The sequence below is a fragment of the Liolophura sinensis genome, chromosome 10 (assembly GCF_032854445.1).
Source record: "Liolophura sinensis isolate JHLJ2023 chromosome 10, CUHK_Ljap_v2, whole genome shotgun sequence".
Taxonomy (NCBI): domain Eukaryota; kingdom Metazoa; phylum Mollusca; class Polyplacophora; order Chitonida; family Chitonidae; genus Liolophura; species Liolophura sinensis.
Genome location: NC_088304.1, coordinates 12,093,502 through 12,107,247, shown reverse-complemented (window position 1 = coordinate 12,107,247; position 13,746 = coordinate 12,093,502). Strand labels below are relative to the sequence as shown.

Here is a 13,746-nt window from a genome sequence, read left to right as displayed (position 1 = left end):
ATACGCTTGTAGGGTATAGGTGCTTAGTATGACATAAGAGGTTATGTCATATTATAAATTGAGGAGTGTAAATTGTAATAGTGTGCAAAGTGTAGAGTATGTCATATTATACTCTACACGGTAATTCATTCATCGTGGTATACACTGCCAAATCTCTGTCACTCACACTAAAACCACATCATAAATGTTTGATACCAGGCTTATCTTATTAGACGTGTTTGTTAATTATGCTTGTCTGGGAGGCTACTTTGATTATCAACATTTATATTTCCCACTGATCTTATACATGTAGATATATAGGAAGGGGAAAATGTTCGGAGGGGAAAATGCCTGGGAGGGGAAAGTGTCCGGGAGGGGAAAATGTCCGGAGGGGAAAATTTTTTTTTTTTTGATTGGTGTTTTACGCCGTACTCAAGAATATTCGGATGGGAAAATGCCCGCGAGGGGAAAATGTCTGGGCGGAAAATGTCCAGGGGAGAATATGTCCTATACCAAGATCAATAGTCGCAAGGCCAGTTCCAAAAACCACAACGAACACAAACCACCAAAGAACTAAGAAAGTATATTAGGTACGTAATTACGACGGAATCATACTAAGAGAAGTTATCTGTGAGTTTTCAGTGATAATGGAAACACGCAAAGATGTTCAAGGATATCAGTATCTAAAACTGTGTACCATGATATAAGTTGTCGATAATCAAAACATACATCTCTGCTACACTTTGTGGAATTTCCGAGTCTGGTTTTATGTAACCCTTGGCTTTAAACGCATACCACAATCTCCACAAATTCCTGCCAACATCCACACAGCCATGCAGTCGAATAGAGTGGTTTAAAAAATGTTCAACGGTTTTGACGATGTCAGCTTTTACAGCAGATTCACCGCTTCGCTGAAAGTCCATTTTATCTCCAAGCTTTGCTCTTTTAATTATCTCCACAGTGTCATTTAGAAACGTTTCCGTCTTGCCAATAAACTTGTAGCCATAGGAACAAGGGTTGCACAGTTTGTAGATTGGAGTCCAGTGATGATCGGATGAAAGTTTCTTATCTGGAGATTCCGTGGCTAGAAAAAATTTTAGAAATTCTTGGAAGGTGACGTCATGGCCGCATTTCATAGCAAACTTAGAAGGATTGGGCCGAATGTAACGAATAGCTACTCTTCCAGAGCCAGGCCAATAAAATCTATTCGGGATGACGAATTTGCTTACGTAAGCCGAAAACAAGCGAGCGTATGGATTACGCACGAACAGAAACAAAAGACTGTCCTGCAGCCAATCATCTCTAAATTTAATAGGAATTTTTTTGAAATTTGTCACCTTGACCTTCTGGTGTATATTTTCCCCGTATTTGTTCCAAAGGTCGTAAGGAGAGCGCGTGACGCTCTCTTTGTCTTGCAGTACGGCAAAAGCGCTGTACCAGAAGGAAGAGCCAATCTTGGGAACGTTGCAATAGCTGAGCTTGTGCCTGGGGTCCACCAGTATTCTGTTGTTGGCTCGCTCTCGGTTTGTGGTCAGGTCTGCGATCAGTTTGAGCAGTGGTGATCGACATTGTCTGCGAAGTAAGGCCACTCTTTGGTTGGACTCATCGATTTGAAACACCTGAAAATACATCGGGCATACTCATACAAAAGTGTACATGTATATATAGCAGTGAGAACATATCTGTGACTCACTGATGGGAGAATTCCGGAATAAAGCAAGTCCTGACTCACATGTAGGTGTGTCACCGTCATTTGACTCAAGCATTGTATAAATTTTTTTCATTTTTCAATTAAAATAATAACTGTTTTTTTTTTTAAATTTTCAAATCTGTTTTCTTTTCACTGACCTTTTCTTGTGGTTTCCTGCATTTAACCCCATGCCAGAAAAAAAGTGAAAACGGACTGGCTGGGGGTGGAGTACTTTACTTCCTAAGTGAAAACCGATTGGTTAGGTTTGGTGTCGCCAGATACATTGTATTGAAGGTCAGGTTATGTTTTAGTTATTTTTTTTTTGTATCCTGCATATTTTTTGTATTCTTTGGACATACTTGTTTCTTTGCACAGTTTGATTTATTTATTTACTAGTATTTATTTGCTTGGTGTTTTCCGCCGTGCCCAAGGATAATTAACTGATACGACGGCGGCCAACATTATGATGAGAGGAAACCTGGCAGGAAGCGGGGGAAACCCACGACCATCAGGAGGTTGCTGGCAGAACATCCCACGTGCAAGGTTTGAGCTTGAAAATAAATGTATTTCACACTATCAATTTCGATCTTCAAACTTTAAACAACAACCTTTTGTATTTTCTTCTCCACCTTCGCCTGGTAAATCACATCAAATTCAATTAAAATCGAATAAATGTTCACCTGCTGCAATTTTGACCACCAGGGCAAGTGTTAAGTTAAACAAACTGATATTTTCAACGTGACAAGCTGTACAAGTTACCTTGCCAGTCTTATAATTGAAGAGTTTCAAGTCCGAACTCTTTCATACCTTAGGTAAAAAAGGTCCTACTGTACGATGGCACGTATCAGAGAGGTTAGGTCACTATTTTTATTGCATATACTAACATACTGGCGCCTGAAAAATTCTTCCCAAAGAGTAATTAAGAACATACAATCAGTGCAGAAAATTATATGTTTCGAATGCTTGGTCACACAATAAGCAAAGTAAACGAAACCTTTACAAAGATCACTGGCGTTTGAATGGACATTCGCCACAATTAGATGTCGTTTCAAAGACTACCATCCGACATTCCTATTTGATTTGAAACGCATCCCTATTCGTATCACGCTATGATAACTCTCAACCGTTTACAACACACGAATGATAACTTATACACGTGTCGTCAACTCTCCGTTCATTAAAACAAGGATGACTCAGATAACGAATATTAACATTCAGCCAACCACAATAACGATAACAACATAAAACGAACTGTTAAATAATACCCTACACGTAATGTGACAACTTCCAGCCATTCGTAACAAGAACAATACTCCTACAGGTAATGTAATGGCTTCCAGCCATTCGTAACAAGGACAATACCTCTACACGTAATGTAATAACTTCCAGCCATTCACGTGGACAATATCTCTACACGTATTGATAACCTACAGCCCATAATAACAACCCAAATCTCAATGTTATATCCCAACCAATCACAAGGACAAGATTCCAACATGTAAAAATAAATTCCAGCCAATCACAACAAGAATAACATCATGACACGTAACAATAACTTCCAGCCAATCACAGCGCATCAATACCCATTCAAACTGCATATTCCAGAGAAAGACAATTTAAAGATAGACTCTATGGTTTGGAGCAGCATTTCGGGGCATTCAACATCTAATCGCTTTATGAAGACGTGAAGATTAACCACTTAGACTTTTATTTGCTTGCGAATCTTCATAGACTTTGACACATATACTTACCTTCTTGACAGATTTACTCAATATGTTTGCTTTCGGTTTCATTATCTTTGTTTGGACAAAATCTGCAAAATCAAAGGAGACAAATAGGATATGCTCTGTGAATGAGCCAACTCGTGAGAGTTCGTTTTATTTATTTATTTTTTTCCATTGTTGCTTAATCAGCCAAATTTATAGAAACTGGCTGACAAGTTTGAATTAAAAAATTTAAAATGCACCCTATAAACCACATTCACGTGCATGTCATGCAAAACGCCGTCACCCTAAATGCGTTGTTGTGCTGGATGCGTTATTGCACTGGATGCGTTGTTGCACTGGGTGGGTTGTTGGACTGATAGCTCAGGACTCTATGAACTAACCATTGCGTTATCGTCGTATATATTATACAATATGCTCTTTAAGACACAGTGCTAAAGCCAATATCATTTGGAAATGGAAGTACATGATCTGATCTTCGCCATGAACATATGGATTAAATATACAGACCAAATGTACAGACTTTTCCACGTGCCGCCGAAGCGGGCGCAGCATGAGCTGGGCTCGAACTCACAGCATTGATAGGAATCGCCTGAGATTTAATCGTTTAAAAGACAAACTCATGTCTGGTGAAACTATCGCAAACATCCTCGTCAATATCAAAACTAAACTTCAGTGTGAAGAGGACCAGAACTACAAGCTATAATCCCCTAACCATTTTGAAAAACAATGCTATTGGTGAGCTTATGGTATGATTTTTAAATGTTATAACCTACAACCTGTTGCTTATTTGTTAGCCTTTGAAATAATACTGCATAGATTTGTTACGCATGTTGACGGGTCTATAACATGGTCCCCGTGGGATAGACACAAATATCTGAGGCTGAAGGTTAGCTTATCCTACGCACAAATAAAATTTTGTTGAACAACAAGACACAACAATTTGCATTGTTTTATTCCACACAGAAATGTCTTACTTCCAAATAAACACGTGTTAAATAAACGTAAAGGTATAGTTGTATTTTACAGAAAAACAAATCTAACTTTCAGCACCAAAACGTATTTTCATTGGCCTCAAAAAATAAAATTTTAAGGCGAATTTTAAGGAAAGTATGGTAATAAGGTTTTCTTCATTTACCTTGATACCTGATAAGTAGAATGAATAGCAAACCTGTACCGAACAGGAGCACCAGGAGAAAGGCTTTCTGTGAGATCTTCATAGCGAGGATGGTCCAAGCATGCACGAGGCTAACCTTGGATCTGACGGGACACGGACCTGATGGGCGTAACATGTACATAAGATCACATGTATGTACATGTGTATCACGCAGTGGAACAAATGTCACCGCATAGATGACATCCCAAGGATTGATCTATAATGTCTATAGTGTTTGCAAGAACGCGCTCTTTATCGATATCTGTCTCTTAACTTGATCAAAAATTGGGGCCTCCCTGGCTCAGTTGGTTAGCGCAATAGCGCAGCGTAAAGACCCAGGAACCGCTCACCAATGCGGTCGCTGTGAGTTCAAGTCCAGCTCAAGTTGGCTTCCTCTCTGGCCGTACGTGAAAGGATGTGACAGCAGCCTGTAGATGGTCGTGTGTTTCCCCCGAACTCTGTCTGGTTTCCACTCACCATAATACTGGCCGCCGTGGAATAAGTGAAATATTCTTGAGTCCGGCGTAAAACACAAATCAAATAAATAATTTCACCTAAAACTGCATCATAGTATATCTTTCTTACATGCCAAAAAAACGTGACTAATGTATTCCGTTAAAAGCCATTTTGCTTAAAAGCGACTCATAAAAGCTTTTCGCCATTGAACACACATAAACTGCGCTAGCCATTCTGTTTAAAATGCATGCATAAATTCAGCTGTTAATGCATTCACCTAAAATACATTGAAACGAACTGCATGCATTTCAAATAAAAATGCGGACGTGGAGTTATTGATTCCAACCCACATGTGGCTGGAATCCGATATGCTTATTGTTCTTTTAAAAAATCTAATGGACAAAATCGATGCCTTTTCCCAGTGGGGTGTTCAGTTTCCACGCTTTTAACCTCGCAGCTGAACACAAATGTTAAGTCTGCGAGTCTGCGCGAGGGTTTTCTCTGAGCTAACTCTAAAACAGATATTCGTCAACCAAAAAGGACGTGCCTAAAAATCGCAAGACCAATCCCCAAAACCACACTTAACACAAACCACCTGTAAGATCTAAGAGATTATATTAAGTACAAAACTAGGACAGCATGATGTAAAGGGAAGCAGTGAACACGCCTCAGTGATGTTGTGACGGGCCGAGGAATGTTCCAGAATGAATGACTGAATCCAAAATCATGTGACAGCAATGCAACGTATTGGTATAGCACACTCGTTTGAGGACACGCTGTTCTCAAGAATTTTTCACTTACACAGCGGCGTCCAACGTTATTGTGGGAGGAAACCGGGGGAGCGCAAATTCACTGATTTTAATACAACAAATAATCTTTGCGCCGCACTAGCACACTGTTACCAAATGGCCACAGAGGCCTTTATTGCCCCTTATTTGAAGAAACAGTCAGACAGCTTATCAACCTCAAAATCGCATAAGCATTTTAATTTGGAGTGCATCAGCTATTATTAAAGAGCTATCGAAGAATCACAAGATTATTCACATTATTATTGATAATGTTTTAATAAAATGACCTAATTGACATTTATTATGGTGGGAGGAAACCGGGCAGAGCGACAGCACTGGTGAGAGGCTCCTGGGTCATTGTGCCTCGCTGGCGTGCTAACCAGGATATAACCGGTTTTATCTTCCGCAGATAAACTCCTCCAAAGAGAACTTGTTTCCGATAGACTCGTACACTACCAATTCATCGATGTCTACACACCTCATAATAAAGTTTTTCTCTACCACGCATACGCGATTTCCTTGTGAGCTATAGTATATCACAGATTTAAGGGGCTCTGTATACGGAGTGTGTCAGAAGTTTGGTGGACTAGTAAATGTGAAGTTAACGGACATGTCTGTCGCTGGCTATTCAGCGAATGCAAACACATTATACGGTCTTGGAATGCAGTCCCGAATGTACCAGACAGGCAATTTGTTAATTATGCTTGGTTGAGGTATCAACTGAGGGTTGAATAACAACATCATATGTACAATCATTCGTATTTTGTTGCTTTTGCAATCCCCATCCAGATTATATGGACACGTGCTTCTGACATCCGGGAAGTACAGCCGGGTCTTTTAGGCAGTTTTATTTGCTTCTAGGTTATGAATGTTGGAAATGAGTTCAGGTTCAGCGGCAATAACAATAGATGGGTTCTAAAGATTGATAATATTTCCATTTTCATCCTTCCATTATTATCCGATATGCTCATATTTTATTCGGATTCATACAAATCAATGCACCGAAACAGATATTTGTATAGCAGGCGTCAATTAATAAGGACGTTCAAGGAGGTCAATAGTCGCGAGCCTATTTGGAAAACGACGTTTAACATAACCCCCAAAGAACTAAGAAAGTATATAAAGTACAAACAGAAGCATTCATCAGTTTTCAGTGACGTTGGAAAGATGCAAGGTATGTTCTAGGCGACTGAGTGTATCACGCTAGAATATCAGTTGTCGATAACAAAATGTGTATCTTAGTTGCGCTTTGATTGCAACTGTTCATATATCCAAAGGGGTGATCTAATTCAACATGATGAACAAAGAGCCCCTACCCCCGGGCTGAGTGAAATTAGACACAATCATGAAGCAGAGCGCCAGAGACTCTGTACATATTTACTTGCAAGAGAATTGTACTCATTGTAAAACATAAGAAACTTGGAGTGAAGGTATTTGATAGAATACCCTTCACACACTAGTTTTTGCAGTTATAACTGGTGACGTTGATTGAAATCGTCACACCACGCCTAGGATCTAACAAATGCCACAAGGCGAGATACATACGCGCTTTCCTTTAAATACAGCGATGGAGGGTCAATATCTTTCACAGGCTTTATTATGTATGGACTTATTAAAGCTGGGTGATCATCCATATACCGTTTAGTGAATGAGAAAGATCGGGCCTGTTGAGGATTACTCCTCAGTAGTTTTTGCACATAGTCGTATTCATATGAGAACAGGTGTAGGTCAACCAAAAAAGAAGCACAATTTGTATCCATCGGAACACCTATATACTGTTGATATAAGTTTTCCCCGAATGTTATTAATGAGAAATTCCAGGAACTCAATGAACATGGAAACATCCTGTAAATGATAACCCTTCTATACAATGGAACTGAAGAAGGCCTTGTTGCCTTCGACGTTAATGTAGCGGTGACCAGTTTTATTAAACACCGATACAATTAGTGATGAAATTCTATCAATTAAATCTGTATGTGGAATTGTAGTATAGAGTGGACAGATCACAAGTAGATATGTGCGTGTATTTGAGTGTCTAGTTTTTCAGAGAGACGTTCGCTTTATTTTGGGGAAAAAAGTCGCTTTTTTCAGTTGCACAACGGTACTTTTCCAAAATAAATGTTCTTCTTGTGCGTTCGTTAAGAGAGTAGATACAAGTTTGGTGGTACAGCTTCTCGATCTTGCAATAAACCTAGCTTTGTATGGGGATTTATGCATTTTGCAATCCAAGTTGTGGAAGGTCGGTGTGACGGGAAGGTACGAATAGACTCCTCCGTTTGAGAAAGGACTGATGCTATTTAAATAGTTCCTCCAGAATATTGGTCGTTCTCGGATCCAATCCACATCGGTTTCTACTAACAACTTTAAAACGGGTCGTCCTTGCTGTCTGTCTTGGCACTCTGCATCGAGAGGTTAGAGATAGGAAACTGCTGTGGTTGACCTGGTCCTTGGTTGCTTTGAGACCTCCCCAACATCACAACCTCAACGACTATATTTAGCTTCGCTGTAGTAGGACTCATGGCTACGACAGTAATATTGGCACTACCTGGCTTGGCTTTAGGCATAAGAAAACAAGACCATGTACTGGCCAGCATAATGTGACTTGGGAGGGTGTCATGTCTGTCCATCATTCGGCATGATGGGTCACTGGCGGCAGCACTTTGGTGGCATGTACACAAGAAGGCACAGGATATGTACATATTCCCAACAATTCCTCGTCGTCAAATAACTGAAAACAATTTAAGTGCGACGTAAAAAAGTATGTACATACGTATGCCTACATCTACAAATACATGACGTAGTGTAAATGGTTGTAATAGACACCAGGTTAAGTATCCTGCTATGGAAAACTCTACAATACCCGGTGTAAAACTCATTTCAAACGTTGCTTAGTCGTCTTTCCGACACTATGCAAACATAGCTAAATGTAAAGTATTTCGCCATCGTTAAATTTAAGACCGATTCGATGTGCCAAGTACCAAGGAACATCGATAAGGAGTAATCAGTAATGTTTCCGTAATACTGACGGTTGTCAAGGTAAGTCTGACCAAATCTACAGGTTTAAAAGGTTTCGTGCTTAACGCTTTCAACAGTTTTCTTATAGAGGAATGTAACATAAAATCAGAAAATGCTCTTACCCGCACGATGTAACACATTGTTAAATAGTTCAAAGAAAACAAGACATTTAAACAACAAATACACACATATTTAATTACATACATCCTCACACACACAGGGAAATACTCAAGAATATTTCACTTATTCGACGGTGGTCAGCATTATAGCGGGAGGGAAAAGGACAGAGCCCGGAGGAAACTCGCGACCATCCGTAGGTTGCTGCAGGACGTACCCACGTACAACAAAAGAAGTGGACCAAGTCAGTCCGGTGTCATTATAATGTGACTGTGTGGGACGTCTCATTTAGTGTCTTCATGTAACATGACGTTCCAGTGAGGCAGCAATATGAACATGCCAGCAGTGGGTAAGGCTTGCTGCAAGGAGACGCCGTCGTGATATGACCGAAACAAAATTGACAGTGATCGACGTTAAACTGAATTAAAACACGTCTGTGGTGCAAATTTAAGACAGGTGCTTTGATTGGTTACGACAGGTCTTTCGCTGTGGCACTTCATTCTGTAAGACGGCCGGGAAGCTAGGGGCCACGTGATCTCCTTAGTCGCAGACGGCGTGGGTGAAGAAAATTGTCCCCACAACGTTATAGGACAGGAAAATGTCTATTTTTCAGTCAGCAATAGTGTGTTCCTTGGATTTGCACAATTATCAATTTTCCAGATAGTTTTTCTGTACAGCTTACGTGACGTTTCACTGGCTTACTGGTAGGAGAGGGAGTGACAAAATTAGCTTTTTCCCTAGACTACAACATGGGCGACAATTTTGTTCTCACCCATGCAAGGGCGATCAGGGATCTCCAACGTCAGGCCTGTCTGGCAGAATTGGTCAAAACGTGCCACCTGTATTTCAAATGAACTCAAATCCAATGGATCTCTGTGACGAAAGACGACGACTGGGTGATCGTTGAGCTTGGAGATCACAATGTCAGGCGGTATCTCTTTCGCATATAAATTAGCCACATATACAGTGTTAAACAACCACCCAAAAGGGGACACAACTCTGTAAAACATGGGCTCCGAGAAATGATTTTTTACCGAGAAATGATTTTTTACCGGTGCTGTGAGATAAGGATAAGATCAGTGACACGTAACACCTAAAACCTTGCACATTGATGTGTTAGACACCCATACGATCGCAAAACAGATCTAGTCAGAATAATCTTTCCACTTCGTGATGATAATCTCCATGGCCCAGTTGTTTAAAGGTGGGTAGTAGTTAAGTCCCTGCCAACTTTGCTCTGGACTAAAGTGCCACTCGTTTTGTATAAGGTCGAGGTAGGTATTAAGGATTACGCCTGACTTAACTTTCAATCCATGTCACTGTCTCTGTAAAAATGGGAAACTCATGGACGAATTGCACAAAAGGGTCTTTCTCTATCGCCACAAAGCTTTATAACCTGGCTGTTTTTTCGGAACGTTATTCCGATGATTTTGATTTAATACAGGAAAGAAGAGAAATTCCATAACTTTGGGCCGTTTTATTATGCTCGAGAAGGAGTCCCTTTGCATTGTTTGAATGTTATTATTGTTGTAAATGTTAGTTTAGCATTAATATAACGTGAATAAACATCATATTCATTTTGTCTTCAGTAGCCATATGATCTCACGACAGTAGGTCATCAGACTACGATGCTACGGAATCAGAATGTAATCTGAACACAGACAGTGGTCTACGTTTTTACTGTCTGAAGTTTGTTTGACCTCTTGCGGCGCTGCTGTAGTAAAGCAGTTTACTGTCCACGCTGAACCATCCTGCGTCGTCACCTCTTTCTGAATATTTCTGAATCTATACGTTGAAACAGATATTCCACATAACTAAGCAAAAAAATTCATTGTGACTATCTCAATATTTCGACTTTAACTCAGTCATCCTCAGGAGAAGTGTGCGAAGTGAGGCACGTTTTAGCTAAATATACATGTATGCAGAGGCTTCCCAGAAAAGTATAATTAGTATAATACGCTTGTAGAGTATAGGGGCCTAATTAACATAATACGCTTGTAGAGTATAGGGGCCTAATTAACATAATACGCTTGTAGAGTATAAGCGCTTAGTATGACATAACTGGTTATGTCATATTATAGATTGTAGAGTGTAAATTAGAATAGTGTGTAGAGTGCAGAGTATAATATGACATAACAGGCTATGTCGTATTAAAGATTTAGAGTGTAAATTAGAATAGCGTGTAACAGGTTATGTCATATTATAGATTGTAGAGGGTAAATTAGAATAAAGTGTAGAGTGTAGAGTATAATATGACATAACCTGTTATGTCATATTATACTTTACACTTTACACACTATTATAATTTACACTCTACAATCCATAATATTACATAACCTGTTATGTCATATTATACTCTACACTCTACACACTATTAGAATTTACACTCTACAGTCTATAATATGACATAACCTAATATGACATAAGATGTTCAAGGATAATTAAAGGAAATCGTGTATCCAAAATTATGTATCATGCTAGATTATAGGATAATCGATAATCAAAGTATACATCTCAGCTGTGCTTTGATTGCAACTGTTCACATATCCAACCTGGCGATTTTAATTTAGTACGATGAATATACATTCCCTAACACCGGGACGTCACGTGCAAGAGGACCTGTACAGCTTTTGGTGTTAGATGCCCTTGATGAAATGCATTTTTTTTTTGGACCAAGACTTTACATACACACAGCTGAATACAGGCGACGAAAGTCCAAATGACGAGGCAAACATTATCTATAAACTAAAAATGGGATCCATCTTTATGTACAGAGATGCCAGATCGAATCACATATAAACAGCGTCATAAATTCAAAATGTCATTATTCATAAATACAGACTGGTTCGGGAAAATATAATCAGGCTGCGGGTTATAACCAAACAGTAAGAAATCAGGCAGCAAAGCCCTTCTAACTTCCATGAGAATGTGCTGTGGGATGTCACGAAAGGCCTTGGTAAGAATTTCGTGCCGGTATTGCGCGCGACTGCCCGGAAATGAGTGCTCTGCATACAGTTGTAAGGCTTTTTGACAAAGTTCATCCTTAATTGTCTTCGTATTCTTGGGCGTCAATGTTTCGGTGAATTGTGGAATTTCCGAGTCTGGTTTTATGTAACCCTTGGCTTTAAACGCATACCACAATCTCCACAAATTCCTGCCAATATCCACACAGCCATGCAGTCGAATAGAGTGGTTTAAAAAATGTTCAACGGTTTTGACGATGTCGGCTTTTACAGCAGATTCACCGCTTCGCTGAAAGTCCATTTTATCTCCAAGCTTTGCTCTTTTAATTATCTCCACAGTGTCATTTAGAAACGTTTCCGTCTTGCCAATAAACTTGTAGCCATAGGAACAAGGGTTGCACAGTTTGTAGATTGGAGTCCAGTGATGATCGGATGAAAGTTTCTTATCTGGAGATTCCGTAGCTAGAAAAAATTTTAGAAATTCTTGGAAGGTGACGTCATGGCCGCATTTCATAGCAAACTTAGAAGGATTGGGCCGAATGTAACGAACAGCTACTCTTCCAGAGCCGGGCCAGTAAAAACTATTCGGGATGACGAATTTGTCTATGTAGGCCGAAAACAAGCGAGCGTATGGATCACGCACGAAGAGAAACAAAAGACTGTCCTGCAGCCAATTGTCTCTAAATTTAATAGGAATTTTTTTGAAATTTGTCACCTTGACCTTCCCATGTAAATCTTCTCCGTATTTGTTCCAAAGGTCGTAAGGAGAGCGCGTGACGCTCTCTTTGTCTTGCAGTACGGCAAAAGCGCTGTACCAGAAGGAAGAGCCAATCTTGGGAACGTTGCAATAGCTGAGCTTGTGGCTGGGGTCCACCAATATTCTGTTGTTGACTCGCTCTCGATTTGTGGTCAGGTCTGCGATCAGTTTGAGCAGTGGTGATCGACATTGTCTGCGAAGTAAGGCCACTCTTTGGTTGGACTCATCGATTTGAAACACCTGAAAATACATAATAACTGAATTCTTTAAAAATTTTCAAATCTGGTTTCTTTTCATTGACATTTCGTTGCGGTTTTTTGTAACATCTCATTTAACATTATGCCAGAAGTAAAGAGAAAACGGATTGGGTGGGGGTGGAGTACTTTACTTTCTAAGTGAAAACGGACTGGGTAGGTCTGAAGTTACCAGGGGTCGGTTTCATGAAGCTTACTTAGTGTTAAGTTGCCCTTAGTTAAGTGCACTTTATATCTCTACAACGTTGCCATTGTAGTTAAGTGCTTATTTAGGCAAGTGAGCTCCATGAAACCACTACCATATACATTGTATTTAGCGCCATGTCATGTTTTAGTCCTTTTTTCTGTATCATACAAAGAGGTTATGAATTCTTTTTGATCAGTTCAAATTTGACATACTGGTCCTTTTGCACAGTTTGATTTATTTATTTGTTTGATTGGTGTTTTACGCCGTGCTCAAGAATAATTCACTTATACGACGGCGACCATTATTGTGGTGGGAGGAAACCGGACAGAGCGCGGGGGAAACCCACGACCATCAGGAGAATGCTGGCAGACCATCCCACATTCACGGTTTGAGCTTGAGAATAAATGTATTTCACAGTACATTTCAACAACATTTCGATCTTCTAAATTTAAACAACAAACTTTCGTATTTTCACCTCCACCTTCGACTAGTGATCCACTTCCAATTGGAGCTAAAATCGAACAAATGTTCACCCGCTGCAATTTAACCAATAGCACAAACTGAAATTTTCAAAGTGACAAGCTGTACACGTTACCTTGCCAGTCTTTCAACTGAAGAGTTTCAAGTCCGAACTCTTTTATGCCTAAAGGTAAAAAAGGT

At 39.8% G+C, this 13,746-nt stretch overlaps 1 protein-coding gene across 1 annotated transcript; it reads right to left on the bottom strand.

The window, feature by feature from the left end:
- Positions 1-662: 662 nt before the first annotated feature.
- On the bottom strand, positions 663-4,613 carry LOC135476889 (carbohydrate sulfotransferase 8-like). The gene is made up of 3 exons (XM_064757034.1): positions 4,565-4,613; positions 3,421-3,482; positions 663-1,598 (listed from the first exon to the last, which is right to left on the bottom strand). The coding sequence occupies exons 1-3, from the start codon at positions 4,611-4,613 to the stop codon at positions 663-665; spliced, it is 1,047 nt and encodes a 348-aa protein (XP_064613104.1).
- Between the last annotated feature and the right edge of the window lie 9,133 nt (positions 4,614-13,746).